The 23,714-nt window shown below is 37.7% G+C and overlaps 1 protein-coding gene across 2 annotated transcripts in view; it reads left to right on the top strand.

Annotated features, from left to right (window-relative positions):
- Positions 1 to 12,341, top strand: part of SNX2 (sorting nexin 2) — a 67,099-nt gene extending 54,758 nt beyond the window's left edge. Inside the window, exons 10-16 of one of the 2 annotated variants that reach the window (XM_008073176.1) lie at positions 187 to 280; positions 1,663 to 1,868; positions 7,664 to 7,807; positions 8,263 to 8,274; positions 9,019 to 9,099; positions 9,219 to 9,290; positions 11,842 to 12,341. In XM_008073176.1, the coding sequence (XP_008071367.1) occupies positions 187 to 280; positions 1,663 to 1,868; positions 7,664 to 7,807; positions 8,263 to 8,274; positions 9,019 to 9,099; positions 9,219 to 9,290; positions 11,842 to 11,892 (660 nt within the window). In that variant the 3' untranslated portion in view covers positions 11,893 to 12,341. The remainder of the gene's footprint in view (positions 1 to 186; positions 281 to 1,662; positions 1,869 to 7,663; positions 7,808 to 8,262; positions 8,275 to 9,018; positions 9,100 to 9,218; positions 9,291 to 11,841) is intronic. The other variant, XM_008073177.1, reaches the window with a different exon arrangement.
- Positions 12,342 to 23,714: the final 11,373 nt, after the last annotated feature.

Genomic DNA, 23,714 nt, shown 5'->3' with positions numbered 1-23,714 from the left:
ATACAAGTAGAAAATAGGATATTAATTTGCTTATTGAGTTAGTTCTCAGCCATATCAGTTGACCACCATGGTTATACTTGGTTAATTTGTTGCTTTAAAACAAGGAATGTAGCTTGCTATTGGTAACCTAATTTACAATGGTTTGTTCTTCCTAAATTAGCTCCATTTTTCTTTTTTTTTTCTTAGTGGTTTGAAGAAAAACAGCAGCAATTTGAGAATCTGGATCAGCAACTTAGGAAACTTCATGCCAGTGTTGAAGCCTTGGTCTGTCATAGAAAAGGTTTGTCTTGCTTGCCCTGTTACTTATGTGGTTAGCATCATAAAGCTAATTAAAATATTTTATTTACATTTTATGAAAATAAGTATTCTGAAGTTATTGTAGAAGAGAAAAAATAGTTTAAGAGAATGTTTTCTGTTCTAACTTCATTATTTAAATTTTGTTCTACTTTGATCTAATATCAAATTTAGAAGTAGAAAAATTCTGAGGTTATCAAAAACTATTTGAATTTTTTATTAAAACTGTTGGTCACTTGATTAACTCTTTGTTAAATATATTTACAATTTCATAGATAAATGTCTTATTAGTAACTTTTATTATAATAAAAAACTTGAGATTCAAAAATTGGTATTTGAAAATTTCCTTGAAAGTATTTGGTTTTTTGTCTCTATTTCCTGGAAAATCTTTTGAAGGATTTTATTCATTTTTGAACCACATTATTTAAAAATCGGAGTAGTTTTTGGTAAAAATATATTTAAAATATTGGAGTTGTAGTTTTTAATCCAGTGATTTTAGATTTTTGGTTTGTTTTAATTTTTTAAAATCCAGAGATTTTGATATCAGTTTTCTAAAATATTTAATAATTAATATGTGACATTACCAGCAATACATTATATTAACATAATTAAAGAAACCTAGTAATACATTGATTATTGAAAGTAATAACAGCTTTTGTCATTTGAATTACATATCTCTTAGGGAATGGGCTTTATTGTTCTTTTGGAGAACTTTACATAATGTAAAGCAACAGAGTAATTTCCAGGCACTGTAATTGTTAGTCATTGATAGTTTCCAGCCTGTGAACATCTATTTTTTTATTTATTTGGAATATCTGCAATGGTCATGTTAAAAAAATCTTTTCTGAAATTTGAATATTTTACTGAACACTGTTGCACAACAAAGGAAAAAAGATTTACGTTAATATTGTATATACAGTTTTACCTTTTGTTCGGTTAGCTAAATAATATCCCCATGAAAAATTATAGACATTATTTTCAGTGACAAATGTTTAAAGGCCAGAAATGTAGTATAAATTACTTGTAAGTGTTGCCAATGCTTCTCATATTAAATATATATTTCTTGTCTTTTTCAGGAATAGACAGAGAAACAGTGAGCGCTTTTAGGGAGAAAGTGGAGGTAGATTATATTAAATAATTTAAACATAGTTCATCCCCTGGGAATATAGATAGTGATTCTTTTCAGTAGATCTCTAAGAACCTGGATTTATGCCCAAGACCTTTAGTGACTATTTGTTTCGTGTTAATTAATTTAAAATATTATTTGAGCAAGTCATAAATAGGTAAAGTTTAGAGAAAAGTCACAAATCAATACAATATTTTTAAATGTTACTAGTGAATACTAAAAGTGAATACTTTTTATTTCAGAACTTTCAGCCAACACAGCTGCCTTTGCTAAAAGTGCTGCCATGTTAGGTAATTCTGAGGATCATACTGCCTTATCTAGAGCTTTGTCTCAGCTTGCAGAGGTTGAAGAGAAGATAGACCAGTTACATCAAGAACAAGCTTTTGCTGACTTTTATATGTTTTCAGAATTACTTAGTGACTACATTCGTCTTATTGCTGCAGTGAAAGTAAGCCCAGTTTTTAAATCTTTCTTGCATTCTTCTCACTTTAAAAAGTATTTGTTTTCCTGTTAATTATGTATTTAAGTGTCTAAATTCCTTACTTTACTAGTACAAATAAAATAGCTCCAAGATGAGTATTCATAACTTAATATTTTCTTCCTTATGACTTGCAAAGTACAACAGACAGAATTAATGTTTTTAAGAGGTCTGAGGAATAACAAATAAGATAGAAAACATTACACATTTACTTACATATTTACATATACAAGGTTGCAACTAACTCATAGAATTTGTTTGCTAATTCTAGCACTTACTGAAACCTACCCACCGGACTCTATTTTCACTAGTAAAGTTGACTGCTGTAAGAAGCAGAATAAAACCAGAAATGATTATTGCAGTCAGTATGTTTAATGGGGTCTTTAACACAAATTTGGATGTATTCAGACTCTCTGTGGGTACTCAAATGTGTAATCACCATGTAGTTATACATGAGATGGCTCGATTAGATAAAAAATTGTGTTATCTAATGGTAGCGTTTACATGTAAATAGTTCATTTTCTGAATAGTTGGAAAAGCAATTTAGTTAATAAAAATTAGTATTCCATAGATACCTCTAATACTCAGGATGTTAAACAGAAATGAATGATATTCAGTCTATCATATGTTTCAGAAAACACTTTTAGATTTTATGGCATCTTGAGCTATGGTTAGTTGTTATATTAGTTATCATGGGGTGGGGGTTCTTTGTTTTAAACATTTCAAGATGTTTACCCTGAATTTAAACATTTAGAAAATTAATGAGACCCTGATACATAGCGTTATTTATTCATGCTTCTGTTCTCAAGCTATTAGTGACAGTTGTTACTAGAGGATTCTTAGTACTTCAGATGGTGCTTTCTTATATTCAATAAAATTAGCAGTTTTACTTGTATTTGCTCTTTTAAATGTTACTCTTTATGCTCGTTGTGATTAATTTTTCCTTTCAGTTATTTAGAGATGTTACTATAGATAGCAATTATAAGAGTATATTTCATTATATATAGGCAGCTTGTGGTATATAGAAGTCCAGTTTACAAATGGTGATTCCTATTTATGTCCCACCTACCTTCACCTCTTTCTGGACCTTCCACTAGCATGAAAGTTGTTGTTTAAAAAAAAAAAAAAAAAGTGTGACGCTTCCCAAAAAACCCTGTGAGTCAAAAAAGAGAAGTTGGGCAATGTCTGTAAGAAGGCATACCTGCTGAGAAGAGCTAACCTGGGAGAAACCCCTTGGCAAGGCTGGCCTGCCCACGAATGGATGTAGATCCCTCAAAAACTGATTAGCTCATACTGCCTTTGCTGTATTTTACATTCCATGAAATGACTGTTATATTCACGTTTTTCAAAATATTTTCTCCAGAACACTGGCATCAAAAGTTGGACCATGGTCACCTAAGTTTAGGAAATAACGTATACAGTCTCTCATGTTTGGGTGATTCAGAATGCATTTAGAAAGTTCAGAACTGTCTAGGAGTGAAAAAGAAAATAAGTCATTTAATGTTACTTAATGCAGAGGCTTCCAAATTCACATAAACAGGACATTTTTTTCGACTTAATATCTGTGTACATATATGGAACATATTTTGGGGAATTCTGAACTAATGATGCATTTGGACTAATAGAGAGTTAAGAAGCTAAAAGGTTTTTTTTTAAGGCCTTGAGTTGAATTTACCTATTTAAGATTGATTTTCTACTGAAACCTAGTCCAGATCAACTGCACAAAGGAGTTAAGAAATTAAGGAAAAGGGTGACAGGTTATTTTTGTAGTTTTTATTTTGGTTTTGTTAGTTTTTGTTTTGTTTTGTTTTGTTTGTTTGTTTTTTTGAGTTGGCGTCTCATTCTGTCGCCCAGACGAAGTGCAGTGGCATGCTCCTGGCCACTGCAGCCTCAACCTGCTGGGCTCAGGTGATCCTTCCGTCTCAGCCCTCCAAGTAACCGGAACTACAGGCACGTGCTACCATGCCCAGCTAATTTTTGATTTATTGTAGAGATGAGGTCTCACCAAGTTACCTGGGTGGGTCTCAAACCTGCAGGCTCAGGCAATCCACTCTCCTCGGCCTCCCAAAGTACTGGGATTATCGACTGAGCCACCGAGCCTGGCTGGTTTTGTTCGTTTTAAATAGTTCACTTGTATTTGAAAAAGTAATTCACATGACAATTCTAACAGCCTAAAAAGGTAAATTTCCCTTCTGTAGAGTTAAGACCTCTAGTCTCTCTAACCTCAGAAATAAGCTATTAGATTCCTGTGTGTCTTTACAGAATTAGCTGTGCATGTATATGAAGCTTAAGTCTTTCTCTCTCTCTTCCTCTGTTCTCCCTCCCTTTCTTCTTTCCATCTCCGTGTCTTCCCCATTTTCTTTCTCAAAAAGGAATGTACTGTGTGTGCTATTCTTTTTCTGCTTTTTTCACGCACTCCATTTTAGAGAGGTCTTTACATCAACATAGGTAGATAATGTTACATCCTTTTAAATGGTTGTGTAGCATGCCATCATGCAACATTCAGATGTACCTTGAATGATTTAGCTAGTCCAGTTTTAAAGCATATCAAGTGTTTTGATAACTCATCTGAGAAAAATTTCTCAGAAATAGAATTGCTGACCAAAGGGTATATACATTTTAAATTTCAGTAAATGTTGCCAAGTTACCATTTGGGAAATTTTACTTTATACTCTCACCAACGTGTTCCTCTTTTCTTTTATCCAATATGATGATTTTTTTTGTATAATATCTTTAGTTAGTATGAATTTAAGCATCTTTATGAATGATAAGCCATTTATATTTCTTTTTCTATGAGTGAACTGTTTATGTACATTACCCAGTTTTCTGTTGCTTTTTATATTATCTATTTCTAATAGCTGCTTGATATTAATTGGCCTTCTATTTTATTCATATCAAGAGTGCTTTTCTGATGATAATTTTGAAATTAGAAATACTTTGGGGATTAGAATATACAGCCACTATGGGGAGCTAAGAGCATCAGGAATTAGGGCCCTAAAGAGAGAGATAAAATTTACCCGTTTCAAAATATTGCTAAGCCTTGACATATCAGTTAACGCTTATTTTCCTCTTTTGTACAGTGCATGGCCTCTGACATTTAGGACATTTTGACTCAGATTGTTACAGGCATTGTCATGTATTAGGCTTCTGCAAACCACAAGAGTAGGGTCAGAAATTGAGAGCAATAGGTTTGTTTGTTTGTTTGTTTGTTTTGAGTCAGAATCTTACTCTGTCACCCAGGATGGAGTGCAGTGGCACAATCACAACTCACTGCAGCCTTGACCTCCTGGGCTCAAGTAATTCTCCAGCCTCGGCCTCCCAAAGTGCTAGGATTGCAGGTGTGAGCCACTGTGATGAGAACAATAGTTTTTAATGTTTTGGGCACTAGAACTCCTCATAAAAAATCCTTATAAAGCATTTAAACATATCTGCAACTCTGTCTAACCTAGACCATCTTGCATACACATCTATGCCATAAATTGGCAGAATAGAGATCCTAAGTGGATGATCAGTGTAAGCCTGTTCTTATTTAAAAGGTTGGTTCTACTAGTATTATAGCACAGAGAGAAATGTTAAATTATGATTTGATAGTGTTTTTAGAAGCTGGAGTAGGGTTCTGATTCCTTTTATATTTTCTCTTTTTATGTAACAAAGGTAGGAAAATGAACAAAAAGTTGATTTGTATATTTTAGATTAATTTGTTTTTCCTGAAATAACCTGATTTTAATAATCTTACCTTTATCATAGTTCCTATGTCTGTATCACAAGAAATTTGTGATGGTTCTGGGATGGATACTATGAGATAACAAATTGGACAGAGACAAATTAGTTTCGATTTAGCATATCAATGAAAAGACCAGTTGATAAATATTAAGAACTTAAGCAAATATTGAAATTAAAGGGCATTTTTATTAGCTTTTGTCCTGTATTGGTATATATATAAAGTAATCAAATTGTTATTGGACAGAGGGATTTATAAATGAAGAACAGATATAGCCTTGTTCCCTTGAAGAAAAGCTAGGCCTAAAATCTTAGATGATATAAGCAAAAGAGACTAAGGGGATAGTAAGATTCAGTTACTAATAGAAAAAGAAAAAATTATATGAGATGAGAAATTAAATATAGTAAAGTAGATTTAAATACCTCTAGATGACTGGACACAGTGGCTCAGCTTGTAATCCCAGCACTTTGGGAGCCCAAGGCGAGTGGATTGCCTGATCCCGTGGGTTCGAGACCCACCCAAGCAAACTTGACAAGAGCTCGTCTCTACAATAAATCAAGAAATATTAGCCGGGCGTGGTAGCACGCACCTGTAGTTCTGGCTACTTGGAAGGCTGAGGCAGAAGGATCACTGGAGTCCAGCAAAAGTCGAGGCTGCAGTGACCAGGAGCGTGCCACTGCACCCCAGTCTGGGCAAGAGAGTGAGACTCCAACTCAAAAAATAAAATAAAATAAATATACCTCTAGATGATGTACTTTGACTTACCAGTTTGTCCAGGGTATCTCTTGTTCTGGTTAATTTGAAATGTTCAGTCTTTAACTCTATGGAAAAATACCTTGCTTTCTGGCTGATTGGATTTTTTTGATGATATTGCTCCCATTTAAAAAATATACCATGCGATATTGTCTGATTATACTTTTTTCCTGTATTGCACAGTTAGTCTTTGTGCTTTTAGTAGAAAGCTAGAATTAATCAAGTATATTTACGTATGTGTGTCATTTAGAAGTACTCTATGATAGTAATACCTACTAATTATTAGGCATCCAGTAGGACAACTCACTATGTAATAACATACTTGTCATATTATTTGTAATCCACAAATATGGACATCATTTACCCTCTTTTATATTTGGAGGTTTTTTTGTTTTTTTTTTTTGACTCAAAATCTCACTCTGTCGCCCAGGCTGGAGTGCAGTGGCACCTCACGGCCACCACAGCCTCCAACTACTCAGGTGATCCTTCCGTCTCAGCCCTCCAAGTAACTGGAACCACAGGCGTGTGCCATCATACCTGGTTAATTTTTTGACTTATTGTAGAGACGAGGTCTTGCTAAATTGCCCAGGCTGGTCTCAATCCCCTGGACTCAGGCAATCCCCTCACCTCAGCTTCCCAAATTGCTGGGATTATGGGCATGAGCCACCACACCTGGCTATTTGGAGAAATTAAATGAATTTACCCATAATCATACAGTAACAAAACTAATATTAGAACCAAATTTGATTTGCTCCAAAGGCAACTATTTAAAAATACACTACCTACATATTTTTCTCTCCAGCAGATTCCTATAAGAACATGTATTTAAGCCAGGTGCAGTGACTCACGCCTGTAATCCCAGCATTTTGGGAGACTTGAGGGGAGAGGGTTGCCTGAGCCCAGGGCTTCAAAACCATCCTGGACAACTTGGCGAGACCTCATCTCTACAATAAATCAAAAAAGTAGCCAGGTGTGGTGGTGCACGCCTATAGTTCCAGCTGCTTGGAAGACTGAGGCAGAAGGATTACCTGAGCCCAGCAGGTTGAGACTGCAATGGTCATGAGTGTGCCGCTGCACTCCAGCCTGGGCAACAGTGAGACTTCAACTAAAAAAAAAAGAAAATGTATTGTTTTTGATACCTGCATGCTTATTTTCAGTATCTTAATGTATTAGAATAGCAGTTAAACCTAAAACTTGGGTTTATTGCTTTCAATAGTACAGTTCTCCTAGTGTTGTAAATGTATTTTACAATGTTACTCTTACTTAATAGCATTATGTCATTCACTTATAGGGTGTGTTTGACCATCGAATGAAGTGCTGGCAGAAATGGGAAGATGCTCAAATTACTTTGCTCAAAAAACGTGAAACTGAGGCAAAAATGATGGTTGCTAACAAACCAGATAAAATACAGCAAGCTAAAAATGAAATAAGAGAGGTGATTACTGAATGCTTTATCTTTTTACTAATATTTTTCATGTCATTCATATATACATAATTTTTCATAAATTTTTTTCTGAACCATTCAGCACTTAGCTATTTTTCCATATTTTTATGAACTGTGTTAGAATTACTTTAACATTTTAATCATCATTAAAATATTCAGAGCCCTTTGTTACCTCCATATGATTATGGACTGTATAAAAGAGCATACAAGGAAAAGACCTAAAATTAACCTTTAAATTGATAATTTCATATTTCTTTTTAGATGGTTAGTTTAATTTCAGATAATTACCTATTTTATGTCTAAAAATGGTTGTAGAAATACGTCTGTCCCATATTTAGCTGTCCAGGCAACATTATCCCCCATATATATGTATTATATATGGTGTTTTAGTACATTTATATAAGTTTATTATAATTTATACACTTTTCTTGCCATGCTTCAATAAGGAAATTGAAGAGGTAGGACAACGTTTATATTACTAAAAATAAATGTACCTGCTCTTTGAAGAGTATGTACCAGTGTTTTGGCTACATAGTGGAAAAAATATCATTTCATTGCTTAAACCTTCAGTTATTTTGTTTTGGCTATCCCATTGTTCACTAATCACAACATTTTGTTGTTTTTGTACTAAATTTAATGTTTACTGATAGGTCTTCAATAGACCATAATTCCATTTTTGAAATAAATCTGGTCGTTTTACCATTATAAACGTTTTTAAATGTTCGTCATATAATTTTTCTATTTTAAATTATTTCCATGAGCATATAAATTGGGATGAACATGTGTTCTTAAAGTTAACAATATTGTTAATATATTCTGAAATAATGTTATAAAAGAGTAATAAGAAAATTACTGTAACACTGCTAATTTATTTGGTAGTGAATTTTATACCCAAAATCTTTCCTCTTGATTATATTTAAATAAGCTGTGAACATTGTAGTTTGCTAAGTACAGTATTGGAATATTCTAATAGTGAGCAAATCTGGCAGTGAAATATGAATGTAAACTAAGCTAATGTGCATTTCTGTGACTATTTAAATGCATATAACTATGCATTTTCTGTGTCAAACTTAAATGATGCTAATGTGCTTTGTCAATATTGAGCTTTTTCAGTTTTCAGGCATTATGTTTAAATTAATGAGTGTTTAGTACTATTTTTTGAGACAAGAATAAAATATTTGTTTATTTTTTATTTTTATTAGTGGGAGGCGAAAGTGCAACAAGGAGAAAGAGATTTTGAACAGATCTCTAAAACAATTCGAAAAGAAGTGGGAAGATTTGAGGCATGTATAATAATTTTGCATTTTTCTTAACATCGTCACATTTTGCTGCAATTCTGTGGTAAAATTGAATTTAGTTTTTTGCTAATGGATTTTTTTTTCCATGCATTATACTTTAACAGAAAGAACGAGTGAAGGATTTTAAAACTGTTATCATCAAGTACTTAGAATCATTAGTACAAACACAACAACAGGTAGGCTAATTTTTACTTATAACTTATAAACTTCTAAAATTTGGTTTTGGTATACTTTTTATCTTAATATAATTAATGGAAATGGACTTTTAAACTCAAGGAAAAATAAGAAATGGAAGACAGAAAGCCAGTGATGGCAAAGGAAAAAATAGTAAAGTAATTGGAAACTATCTTAGGTCCTTGGTGCCTCTGCTGAAAACTACTTTTCTCAATATTAGGCCATGAGAAACCTCATGGAGAATATTTCCTTTTCTCTGTCTTTGTAGTTTTGTTTGCTTGTTGGTCAGACCTACTTGAGTAAAGTTTTGTTTTGTTTTGTTTTGTTTTGTTTTTTTGAGTAAGAGTCTCACTCTGTTGCTCAGACTAGAGTGCAGTGGCATGCTCGCAGCCACCACAGCCTCAACCTGCTTGGCTCAGGTGATCCTTCTACCTCAACCTTCCAAGTAGCAGGAACCAAAGGCACATTCTCCCATGCCTGGCTAATTTTTTGTTTTATTGTAGAGACGAAGTCTCATCAAATTGCCCAGACTGGTTTGAACCCTTGGGCTCAGGCAGTCCTCTCATCCCCACCTCCCAAAGTGCTGGGATTACAGGCGTGAGCCACTATGGCTGGCTTGAGTAAATTTTCATAGTAACTTCTTCTCTTCTATAACAGAAAAAATTGAATTAAAAACCTTAATTTTTTTTACAGTTTTTAAAAAAATGCTACTTTGATTTTTGCTTTATATTGTTTGGGGTTTGGTAGTTGAATGATGCAAGTGGCATTTGTGTCCTTAACTAGAGACGGCCATGGGTTTTTGTTTTTGTTTTTTGAGTTAGAGTCTCACTCTGTCACCCAGGCTTCAGTGCAGTGGTATGCTCATGGCCACGCCAGTGTCAACCTACAGGGCTCCGGCGATCCTTCCTCCTCAGCCTTCGAAGTAGCCAGAAGGAACTACAGGCACACTCTACCACACCCAGCTAATTTTTTTTTTATTGTAGAGATGAGGTCTTGCCAAGTTGCCCGGCTGGTCTTGAACCTGCAGGCTCAGGCAATCCACTCACCTCGGCCTCCCAGTGGGATTACAGGCTGAGACACTGTGCCTGGCAGCCATGAGTTTTAATGGTATATTAAGTCTATAACAAGATAATAAGATATTAGCAGTTTTATCTTTTGTATTTAATGTAAATTTGAGTAATAGATCAAATAATATAATGTCTTGAATAGAAGAATTTTTTTTCTAGTTTTAAAATATGTGACTCCAGAAATTTGTTTGTGTAAAACATAATAGGTTATTTTTGTTTGTTTGTTTTTGTTTTTTGAGTCGGAGTCTCACTCTGTTGCCCAGGCTGTAGTGCAGTGGCATGCTCACAGCCACCGCAGCCTTGACCTGCTGGGCTCAGGCGACCCTTCCCCTTTTCCTTCCAAGTAGCTAGAACTGTAGACATGAGCCACCGTACCTGGCTAATTTTTTTAATTTATTGTAAATATAGGTCTCACCAAGTTTCCTAGGTTGGTCTCGAACTCCTGGTCACAGGCAGTCCTTTCCCTTCAGCTTCCCAAAGTGCTGAGATTACAGGCTTGAGCCACCATGTCCGGCCAGTTATGTTTTTTCCTTAAATGATACTATGTCCTCAAATTGTGTTTAGTTTTTATTAAAACAGTTCATAAAATTAGATTTTTAAAATATGAAAATAAGTAATATAAGTTTGTTTTTAAAGGAATTGTTTTAAATGCAGCTTTATACTTCAGTCTGTTCTCTGGACTAACCAGGAAAGACTGACAGTTAATTTTTTTCCAGTTCCTTTTTTTCTCTTGCTCAATATCTTCTTTTCTTCCTCCGTTTTAACTTATTTTTCTTGGCTAGCAATAACATAAAATGTAAATACCCTCTGAATTAGGAGATGTTGTCATTTTATATTGGAAAAGGTCATCATAGTTGTATTACTTAAGGTAATGTTTAATATATGGTAACAACCTGTTGAATATACAATTTTGCATAAATAAAAATAAAAATTTTATTGTTTACATTAAAAACTAAATTAGCCAAGAGTAATTAATATTTTAAATAACACATGAGTTATACTGACAGACTTCAGTTAAGTTAAAATGATCCCTTTAAGAATGAGCCATTAATCGGCTGAGCAAGTTGGCTCAAGCCTATAATCCCAGCACTTTGGGAGGCCAAGGCAAAAGGACTGCCTGAGCCCGCAGGTTCAAGACCAGCCTGGGAAACATGGTGAGACCTTGTCTCTACGGTAGATCAAAAAAGAAAATTAGCTGGACGTGGTAGCATATGTTTGTAGTTCCAGCTACTTAGGCTGAAGCCGAAAGGTCGCCTGAGCCCAGCAGGTTGAGGCTGTGGTGGCTATGAGCGTGCCACTGCCCACTCCAGTCTGGGTAACGGAGTGAGACTCCAACTTAAAAAAAAAAAAGAAAAGGAATGAGACATTAATAAACGTTAATTATTGTTATCTACTTGTGTAGATTTTTTTAATGTTGTATAGGTTATACGTATATAAATGACAAAAAGTTGATGAGAATATCTTTTGTTTCTATTATCATCCACAGCTGATAAAATACTGGGAATCATTCCTACCTGAAGCCAAAGCCATTGCCTAGCAATAAGATTATTCCTGTTAAGAAGACCTTGGATGTTTGTTCCAGTTATACTGAATTCCACAATGAAATCATTTAAACCATCTAAATAAACCACTATATATTTTATGAATTACATGTGGTTTTTTAATATCTGTCTATATATATATATATAAACACTCTCACATTTTATTACAAGCTGCATGTCCTGACCCTCTGAATTAAGTGGACTGTGGCATGACATTCTGCAATACTTTGCTGAATTGAACACTATTGTGTCTTAAATACTTGCACTAGAAAGTGCACTGCAAGGCCAGAAAATTTTACAATATTTTTCTTTACAATATATTCTGTAGTATGTTTACCCTCCTTATGAAGTGAATTATCAGTGCATTGATTAATGTTCACTTATACATTCCTGTACAGAAATTATGATTTTGTGATTACAGTAATAAAATGATATTCCTTGTGAAGTATTAGTAACAAATTATTTGGGTATGTAAAAATATTTAGGAATCTTTTTAAAACATTTTTAGTAGGAAGAAACTTTTTCTTCTATATGTATATTGGTGATTGTGATTCCTTAATTATTTTAAAAATTGACAGAAGAAACTGAACTTGAATTATTAAATGACTAAACAAAGCTAAGTTTTTTAATGAAGCCATCATAAATTAAATAACATTTATCTCTTGATTGTCTTGGGTAAAGAAGAGAATAATTGTCTTTGCTTATTTTTATCCATCCCTATTATAAGTGTCCAATTTAAGAATTAGGGAAAAAATGTATTCATGTACATTTGTTACAGGTCCCATGGATTTTGATTCTCTTCAAAATCCAAAACTTTGCAGATGTTTAATTTTTTTCTTGTCTTTTTTTTTTTGTTCCTTTAAACTGACAGTACATCATTTGTGTTCATAATTGAGAAGGAATGGTACCATGCTGCAACACACAATGATTTGATGAGTAAGCAAGGACAACACAAAGCAAACTTGAAGTAAAATGAATTTACCTTATCTTGAGCAACTTTCTTACTTATTTTTGTATGCTACTTAGATGACAGTTGCCTAATTCTTAATGCTGATGAAACTTTATGACTGGCATCAGAGTTACTTTTGTTTTTAAACAAAAAAACTTACCAACCACATCTACCTTCTGGAGGAACAAGAAGTCCTAAGTCCTCTCTAGTGGCTTACTGGATACTATTAATATATATTGAAGTATCCTCAGCATTTGTTTTCTTTCCTCTATTTTAGTTGAAATGTGAAGTCTATTATGGGTGTCATCATATTTATACTTCTAGACCCCCAGAGGAGTGCCTGCCACATAATAGGTTAGTAATAAAGACTGGATGTATAGGCATGCTGTCACACACACCTGAAGTCCCAGCTACTTGGGAGACTGAGGCAGAAGGATCACTTGAGCCCAGAAGTTTGAGGCTGTTGTGCATAGTGATCACACCCATGCACTCTAGTCTGGGCACCATAACTCAAGTGTGGCCCGTGTCTTAAAAAACAACTGGGTGAAGTGAAAAGGAAAAACACAGAAGATGCAAAATAATGTTTGCTCTTTTAAGAAGAAACAGAAGCAAAAATAGTACAATCTTGTTGCTTCTACTAGAAATAAATACTTTTGGGAAATGAGTAACTCATAGTAATATGTATCGGATGCTATCTTGCTGCCCCGTTAATATCAAGTGAAAAAAGAGGCTTACTAGGAGTAGCGTTTCACTAGAATGATGTCCTAGTATTACATCCATGGCTATATTACTTACAAAGGTATAGTTTACACAGGGGATAATTAAATTAAGTTAGATATTCAAGTGATTATTATTAAAATCTCCTATTCAGATGTGGCACATTGAAATCTTCACTACCTCCAAGTAAAATAACAAATAGTGCTGGGCACAGTGGCTCATGCCTGTAATCCCAGCTCTTTGGGAGGCCGAGGTGAGAGGATTGCCTAAGCCCACAGGTTTAAGACCAACCCAGGCGAGACTTCATCTCTACAATAAATTTTTAAAAATTAGCTGAGCATGGTGGCGTGTGCCTGTAGTTCTAGCTACTTGGAAGGCTGAGGCGGAAGGATCACCTGAGCCCAGCAGGTCGAGCTTGCGGTGGCCGTGAGCATGCCCCTGCACTCTAGCCTGGGTGACAAAGTGAAACTCCAACTCAAAAAAATAATAATAAATAGTTTCAGTTTTGATAAAGTTGAAAAAAATAACAGATCTAAACTTAATTCCCCTTGCCCATGTTTACTAAAAGATAAGGAGTGTATTCGAAAATTCAAGTATGGTCGGGCGCGGTGGCTCAAGCCTGTAATCCCAGCACTTTGGGAGGCTGAGGCAAAAGGATTACCTGAGTCCAGGGGTTCGAGACCAACCTGGGCAACTTGGTGAGACCTCGTCTCTACAATAAATCAAAAAATTAGCCTGGCATGGTGGTGCATGCGTTTTCACAGGACCTAATTATTTCAGCACGTCATCCATCAATCTTCATTTCTCCTGTTCATGTCTGAAATGCATTTATTGCAAATAAAACAAGAGCATACAGCATAATGTACTAATAACATAATCTTTTAGTTGTATAGGTCTGGCTTTAAATTTTTTATGAGATAAAAAGTTAAAAAGGACTAAGGTAGCATAAGACAATGGAACGAGTTGAACTTGTGATCAATATACATGTGTTCAGTCTTGTTTCCATCACCTTAGTAGCTGTGTAACTTTGGGCATGTCACTTAAATCTCTTATTTATAAAACAAGTACCTAAAACTCTTGATTCCTGAAGTGCCTTTCTACTTTAAAATATTTTGTTTGAAATATCAAAACTTCAGTATAAATATTCTATTAGAAAACCAAATTCTAGAGACCACCTTCTATTAATAAGTAAAACAAGGCTAGAACAAAATGTATATGAAAATATGACTTCAATACTTAGAATAAGTTTCCTTGATTGTATTTTTTTACTGAAGTATTTTCAGCTAATCAGCTTGTTTAATATATATATATTTGTATTAATCTCAAAATACCCTTGTTTTGCTCCCTAAACTTTTTTCTTTATTATCCCAATCTGGAAAGGTTTTCCAAGTTTGTTGTACAATGTGTTTCATAAGTGATTTTTAAATATTAAATAAGGCTCTTAAACATAGGTTTTTTGTTTAAGGAAGTCAGATGAGTAAAGAAAGAAAGTTGCATTCCTCTAAAAATGCTTTTTAATCTTAATAAGGGAATTTCATTTTTCTATTTAAAATAAAGATGTGACTAAGCTAAGTGGCTACTTCACTTTTCTTGTCATGGTTCCTGGCATGGACATTCAATGTTATTAAGAGGGAAACAACATATATTCAATAATGGTAATTATAGATAGGCTGCTCAAAGTCATCCTATTTTAAAAGGAAGGGGGACTCGCTAGTAGTGAACAGGGAAAATGACAGCTGTGAAAAGGAAGTCCAGTCACTGGCTCAGGGACTTTAGAGGCATTTTCATATCATATTCACTGTCAATAAATGTGTATGTTACAGTATCTGTATGTATGACATAGTCTTTGTTTCAAATTATTGAAAAAAGACTTCATAGAATCACCATCCCCTTGCATAAAATTCAGAATAGGCCAGGCACAGTAGCTCATGCTTGTAATCCCCGCACTTTGGGAGGCAGAGGCAAGAGGATTTCCTGAGCCCAGGGATTTGAGACCAACCTGGGCAACTTGGCAAGACCTTGTCTATACAATTAAAAAAAAAAAAATCCAGGCTCGGTGGCTCAGCCTGTAATCCCAGCACTTCGGGAGGCTGAGGTGAGTGGATTGCCTGAGCCCGTGGGTTCGAGATCCACCTGGGCAACTTGGCAAGACTCCAACTCAAAAAAAAAAAAAAATCTTGGTGGCTCAACCTGTAATCTCAGCACTTTGGGAGGCTGAGGTGAGTGGAGCCCACGGGTTCGCGACCAACCTGGGCAACTTGGTGAGCCCTCATTTCCACAATAAATCAAAAATTAGCTGGGCGCAGTGGCGCTTGCCTGTCGTTCTTGTAAGGGTGGGGTGGAAGGCCAGCAAGTTGATGCTGGGGTGTCTGTGAGCGTGCCACTGCACTCCAGCCTGAGCAAGGGAGTGAGACTCCAACTCAAAAAAAAAGAAAGTAGACATGGTGGCACGTGCCTTGTAGTTCCAACTGCAGCTGCTTGGAAGGCCGAGGCAGAAGGATTGCCTGAGCCCAGCAAGTAACCATGAGCATGCCACTGCAGTCCAACCTGGGCAACAGTGAGACACTGACTCAAAAAATAAAAACCGGGCTCAGTGGCTCAGCCTGTAATCCCGCGCCTTTGGGAGGCTGAGGTGAGTGGATTGCCTGAGCCCGCGGGTTCGAGACCCGCCTGGGCAGCGAGACCTCATCTCTACAATAAAGCAAAAAATCAGCCGGGCGTGGTAGCGCATACCTGTAATTCCGGCTACTTGGAAGGCTGACGCGGAAGGATCGCCGGAGCCCAGCAGGTCGAGGCTGCGGTGGCCGGGAGCAGCCACTGCACTCCAGTCTGGGCGACAGAGTGAGACTCCAACTCAAAAAAATAATAATAATAATAATAAAATTCAGAATAAACTAAGTACAATTCCTAATCTTCACAATAAAGGCTATGTTTCAAGTAATAAAGGAAATCATGTAACAAACGTGTAAAAAGCAAGAAAACGAAATTACAACATAAAATGTGAGTAATGGTTTATTTTCCTGCCTTTATGATTAGGGTCATGAAGAGAGGAAGTCTGTGGATAAGGTCCTTAAGATTTAGGCCAATAGAAATACAATGTGAGTCACATACGTAATTGTAAACTTTTCTGTAGCCAAGATTTCAAAAGATGAAATAGGTAAAAATAATGTCAATGGTTAATCCAGTGGCTCCAAGATATTTTTAACATGTAATCCAGTATATTAGACATTATCAAGATATTTTACATCCTGTTTTTTTTTGTCTTTGATGTCTGATGTGTATTTTATACTTTCATCGCATCTCTGTTCATACTAGCCACATAAGTGACCATTTGTCACATGTGGCTAGTGGCTGTGATATTGGACAGCACAGGTTTAGACAATGGCTTTGAAATGCAAATAGAAGTCCAACAGCTAGTTTATTTACCATCCTGAACACAGTGGAAAAACTGAAGCTGAATAAAAGGGACTCCTAGGTGTTGCTCTCAATGGCAGGTACAACTTAGGTGCAAGACTTCAGTAGCACAATGTTTGCTAGTAGTTAATATTCAATATCTGCTAGGCATAAATTGTAGCACTATATTGCGAGGAGGAAATTTACAAAATAGTGCAACGTCATTTTAAAAATAAACGAGATCCAGGGCTTAAATCAAGACTGAACTGAGTTTTCCTCTTAAATCTGTGTTTAACTGTGTTTGGACATTCTTTGAAACTGTATAAGTTTTTCCAGATTCCTGTACTAATCATTAACATTTAGAATGTTAGCTAAGTGTTCTGGAATATAGAGAACTTACTACAAACTGTTGCTTCAGAAGCTGCTAAGAATATTGTAGAAGATAGGGAAGTTGTGGCTTACTGTCTAATTTTTTAATGCACATGAAATAATTAAAACTCATTTTCCTTTTGTGGTCATACTTTTTTTAAAAAAAAATCTTTGAGGATTGAATAATTTTAAGTACTTTTTTTACTGGGTGAAATGGAAACTTTGTAATTAATAAGCCAATCAAGGGAAAGTTGTCCACGTGTTAATACACAGAAAATTATTTTATTAAGGCCAGTTAATGGGATAAACGATTTTAAGAGTACTTCAAGGAAAAAAGTTCTTTTTTTAAATTTTTATATATATGTAACTGTTTAACAAAAACCAAAGTCAGATAAAATTTAACAAAACTATTTAAAGAATAAATTGCCTTCTTCTTGCTTCTATAGTCAAGTCTTGAGTTATCTTGATTTTAACTAATATTTTACTGTCTAGATCTTTATTTCAGATGTTCTCATTATATATGTGTAGACAGCGTGTGTGTAGAAATGTGTGTATGTGAATGCATGACAGGCTTTTTAACCAAACTTAGTTTTTTTGTGTTTTTTTTTTTTTTGAATCGAGGTCTCTCTTTCTCCCAGACTGGAGTGCGGTGGCACATTTACAGCCACTGCAGCCTTGACCTGCTGGGCTCAGGCAATCCTTCTGCCTCAGCCTTCCAAGTAGCTTGAACCACAGACGCGCGCACCACAACACCCAGCTGGTTTTTTGGATTTTTTATTGCAGAGATGAGTTCTCACCAAGTTGCCCAGGCTGGTCTCGAACCCCTGAACTCAGGCAATCCTCTCGCCACCTCCTCCCAAAATGCTGGGATTACAGGTGTGAATCACTGAGCCTGTCCAGCCAAACGTAGTTTCTAAATTTCAGTTTGAAATGTTTCCCAGCTTCTTGTAATAGACACAGCCGGATGCTTCTGTTTTAGAGTTACATTGCTTAGGTGTCACAATTTTACCAAGACCAACTTGAGTTGTTTATTTCTGAAGTCTAGGCCCTTCTCATTTCCACTGTTTTTCTCCCAGGGAACAAGATCTGGTAACGACACCAGAATTATCTTGTCTCCTATGAAATACTGTTCTTTTAGTCTCTCTCTACTTGGCTAGTCCTGCAACCTGCTGCTATAAATGAATCTTCCTCGAGAATTCACGTCTCAGTCCTATGCTCAGAAATCTTCAAGAGCCTCCCCACAGTCGACAGACAAGGTCCCGATGCACCACACGCTGGCCTCAAACTATTTTTCCTGCCTTGATTCTCACCACTTACCTTCACCTCACCTTTTGCTTTGATGAAATTAGACCTCTGTCTCGTGAGCATGCTCTCTTCCCTCTTGGTTCGGTATTTTTGCTAATGAGACCCTTTGTCTGAGTTGTCTTTACCATTTTTTTTTTAGTTGGAGTCTCACTCTGTCACCCAGGCTGGAGGGCAGTGGCACACCCCCAGCCACTGCAGCCTCGACCTGCTGGGCTCCCGCGATCCTTCCACCTCAGCCTTCCAAGTAGATGGAACTACAGGCGCGCTACCACCCCCGGCTAATTTTTGATTTATTGTAGAGACGAGGTCTCTGCCAAGTTGCCCAGGTGGGTCTTAAACCTGTGGGCTCAGGCAGTCCTCTCGCCTCTGCCTCCCAAAGTACTGGCCCAGCCGTACCTTTACCCTTTTAACTGCGGTTGTTTAAATCCTACCCATCCCTTAAACTTTAAAACCACATTTAAAGTCCACATCCTTTTAATTCCCCTAGCTAGAAGGAAAAAACAAATCTCTCTTGAGCTCTCAATAGGACTCTAATAATAATCTATTTATTCCTTTTATTTTTTATTTTATTATTTTGAGTCAGAGTTTCACTCTGTCGCCCAGGCTAGAGGGCAGTGGCATGCTCAAGGCCACCATAGCCTTTACCTGTCAGTCTCAGGCAATCCTTCTGCCTCAGCCTTGCAAGTAGCTGGAACTACAGGCATGTGCCACCACCACACCCGGCTAATTTTTCTTGATTTATTGTAGAGATGAGGTCTTGCCAATTTGCCCAGGTGGGTCTTGAACCCATGGGCCTAGGCAATCCTCTCACCTCAGCCTCCCAACTTGCTGGGATTATACATGTGAGCCACCATGCCCGGCCTCATTTATTCCTTTTAGATTAAACTTGTCGAGATCTCTCTTGTGTTATAGTTACCTGGCCTTACTGCCTTGACAAGTCTGTATATTTATTGGGGGAAGGACTATGCCTTTGTTATTTCTTGTAGAACTTAGTATGTTACAGCCTAGGCAGTGTAATACAGTGATTAAGAACACAGCTCGGTGTTTAGCCCACCAGTTTGAATCCTGGCTCAAAAGCCTACAATATTGACTTTAAGCAAGTTATTTTTCTCTAAAATGTAGTTCCTCTAGCAGTACAAAGGGAAGTGCTGCTTTGGATGCTGATGTGAGTTTCTTTGCAATAGCAAGTGCTTACTCAATATTAGCCATTACACATCCAATAAAGGTTGACCGAACACTCAACATCTTAGTCTGAACAAAGCATCTGCATTTTGTTTATTTCAACAATCTCTAGGGCTTCTTCAAAACAACGGGTTTATGCTTGATTAGGGTCTAAATGGGCTTACCAAAAAGTTTCCTTTTCCCAGGCTAGTCTGCCCCGGGAGTCTACTCTGGGAGGACTGGGGCTGAGGATCAGAAGTGGAAGGAAAGAATGCTTGCAGTCAACATCAGCTTGTGTTTGGCCAACCAAATTTAGAACTCACTCACTGGAGACTCTCTACTGTAGTTACATGAGTGTTGTTGGTAAATGCCAGAGACTTTTAAGAAAGACTTGAGACTTTTCCTTTTTTTTTTCTTTCTTTAAGTCAGAGTCTCACTCTGTCAACCAGCCTGGAGTGCAGTGGCACGCTCACGGCCACCATAGCCTCAACCTGCTGGGCTCAGATGATCCTTCTGCCTTAGTCTTCCAAGTAGCTGGAACTATAGGTGCATGCCTTAAGGTTGGCTAATTTTTTTTTTTAACTTATTGTAGAGACAAGATCTGCCAAGTTGCCCAGGTTGGTCTCGAACCTGCAGGCTCAGGCAGTCCTCTCACCTCTGCCTACCAAAGTGCTGGCATTACAGACTTGAGCCACTGCACCCGGCCTCTTTTCTTTTCTTTCTTTTTTTTTTTTTTTTTTGAGCCACAGTCTCAATCAGGCTGGAGTGCACACAACCACTGCAGCCTCAACCTGCTGGCCTCAGGGGATCCTTCCACCTTAGCCTTCCAAGTAGCTGGAACCACAGGTGTGCACCACCACACCTGGCTTATTTGTTTGTTTGTTTATTTATTTATTTATTTGAGTTGGAGTCATGGCCACTCCAGTACCGACCTTCTGGGCTCCAGCGATCCTTCCGCCTCAGCCTTCCAAGTAGCCAGAACCACAAACGTACGCTACCACACCTGGCTATTTTTATCTTATCGTAGAGATGAGGTCTTACCAAGTTGCCCGGGCTGGTCTCGAACCCGCGGGCTAGGCAATCCACTCGTCTTGGCCTCGCAAAGTGTTGGAATTACAGGTTGAATCACCAAGCCTGTCCTAATTTTTTTATTTATTGTATCATCAAAGTCTTGCCAAGTTGTCCAGGCTGGTCTTGAACCCCTGGACTCAGGCAATCCTCTCTCCTCTACCTCCCAGAGTGCTGGGATTACAGGCGTGAGCCATCGCACCTGACTTTGCCTTGAGACTTAATAAGGAAGCATGAAATAGAAATATGGTGATTGCTTAGGGAAATGAGTAGTCTACTGGCACACAAACACATGTAAGAGCCTTGAATAGTTGTAAACAAAGAGAAATAGTAGTCATTAAGGAAAGATGGAGAATGAAAAGATTGTTGAGGGATCAACAATCATCTAGCAGAGTGATGGTAAAGGCCTGGACCGCTGCAGTGGAAGCAGGAAAGAAGATCATTTAGGGAAATGGAAATAAAAATGGCAAGTTTCACTTTTCACTTACTCTTTTTTTTTTTTTGAGTTGGTGTCTCACCCAGGCTGGAGTGCAGTGTCACGCTCACGGCCACCGCAGCCTTGACCTGCTGGGCTTAGGCAATCCTTCTGCCTCAGCCTTCCAAGCAGCTGGAACTACAGATGCATGCCATCATGTCTGGCTAGTTTTTGTGATTTATTGTAGAGACGAGGTCTCACCAAGTTGCCCAGGCTGGTCTCGAACCCCTGGGCTCAGGCAATCCTCTCGCCTCAGCCCCCTAAAGTGCTCGGATTACAGGCTGAGCCACTGTGCCCAGCCTCACTTACTCTTTCATGTACCCACTCATTTTGAGATCAGCGTGCTGATTTCAGGATCCCAGTTAAAACTAATGTTTAAGGAAAAAAGGAGAAGCTAGGGAGATGGGCAGAGGCTCAGAAAGAAGTGGGGATACTTGTTACTCTGAAAAAAACGGAAGAGAAGGATGGGTATATTTGGAGATGAAAAATAAGAGTTGTAAGAGCTCAAATCTGAAGGTTTACATTTTCTTGGCGAAGTAAGAAATTAAGCCATCATCAAGGAATGATGTCAGCAGAAGATTAAAGAAGATTGGAGGTCAAAAAAGAATGGTGTACGTTTAGGGGGAAAAAAATGAGTAAAATGACTGTCGATGAGTGCTAATTGTCGAGTTTGGAAATCATGAATGTACAATGACACTAACCAAAGAAGAATCCATTTCTTCAGCCACCAGAAAGCAGGACCGAGAACAAATTGACGGATTCATTCAGTGTTGGGGATCGTTGGGGGTCTGAGAGGGGAAAGGTTACAAGGAAAGAAAGGAAGGCAGGAGGGAGGTGACAGGCATCAATGGAGGATCTACGCATGTTGATAGAGTGAAAGCAGATGTTCTGGTAATGAGGGAAGAAGAGGGGGAAATGAGAAAGTAGTAAAAAGAGTAAGTTTCAGAAATGATGACATTTATTTGAGGGTATTGACACTTTTTTTTCCTGAATTGGAGTCACACTCTGTCACCCAGTCTGGAGTACATGATCATGGCTTACCGCAGCCTCAACTTCCTGATCTTAGATGACCTTTCCACCTCAGCCTCCCAAGTAGTTGGGACTATAAGTGCACACCAACACACCCTGCTAATTTTTTTTTTTTTGAGTTGGAGTCGCACTCTGTCACCCAGACTGGAGTGCAGCAGCCGCTCCGGCCACCGCAGCCTTGACCTACTGGGCTCCGGCGATCCTTCGGCCTCAGCCTTCTGAGTACCCGGAATTACAGGCACACGCTACCACGCCCGGCTGATTTTTTGATTTATTGTAGAGATGAGGTCTCGCTGCCCAGGCAGGTCTCGAACCCGCGGGCTCAGGCCATCCACTCACCTCAGCCTCCCAAAGGCGCGGGATTACAGGCTGAGCCACTGAGCCCGGCTACCCTGCTAATTTTTTAACTGTTTATAAAGTCTTGCTGTGTTGCCCAGGCTGGTCTCCAATTCCTGGGCTCAAGCGATCCTTCCACCCTGGACTTCCAAAATGATAAGATTATGGATGTGAGCCACTGTGCCCAGTTATTCTTTGTATTAAAAAGTGCCAAGGCCAGGCATGGTGGCTCATGTCTGTGAGCATTTTGGGAGGCTGAGGTGGAAGGATCGCTTGAGGCCAGGAATTGGAGACCAGCCTGGGCAACATAGCAAGACCACTATTGCTACAAAAAAAAAATTAGTCAAGTGTGGTGGCATATGCCTATTCTCTTCACTACTTGGGAGACTGAGGTGAAAAGGTCATCTGAGATCAGGAAGTTGAGGCTGCGGTAAGCCATGATCATGCACTCCAGACTGGGTGACAGAGTGTGACTCCGATTCAGAAAAAAAAAGTGTCAATACCCTCATTAGTAGTGCCATTAAGATTATTTCTGTGGCATTCCTATAATTTTTTTTTTTTAGTTGAAGTCTCACTCTGTCGCCCAGGCTGGAAGCAGGAGCACGCTCACGGCCACCGCAGCCTCAACCTGCTGGACTCAGGCGATCCTTCCACCTCAGCCTTCCAAGGAGCGGGAACTACAGGAATGCATCACGATGCCTAACTAATTTTTCTTGATTTTTAGTGTAGAAATGAGGTTTCACCAAGTTGCCCAGGCTGGTCTCAAACCTGTGGGTTCAGGTAATCTCACCATGGCCTCCTAGAGTGCTAGTATTACAAGCTTGAGCCACCGCGCCTGGCCTGAATTTGTTTTTTGATTTGCCAAGGTCTTGGAAGTTTGTGCTTGTCAACACATAAATATCTACTTCTGTGTTCTGATTTTTTTAATTAATGTTTATTTTATAAAATTAATATCTGACTGTGCACAGTAGCTCATACCTGTAATCCTAGCACTTTGTGAGGCCGAGGCAAGAGGA

Source organism: Carlito syrichta, unplaced genomic scaffold, assembly GCF_000164805.1.
Source record: "Carlito syrichta isolate Samal-C Ts95f unplaced genomic scaffold, Tarsius_syrichta-2.0.1 Scaffold315711, whole genome shotgun sequence".
NCBI classification, from domain to species: domain Eukaryota; kingdom Metazoa; phylum Chordata; class Mammalia; order Primates; family Tarsiidae; genus Carlito; species Carlito syrichta.
This window is presented reverse-complemented; position numbering and strand designations above follow the sequence as displayed.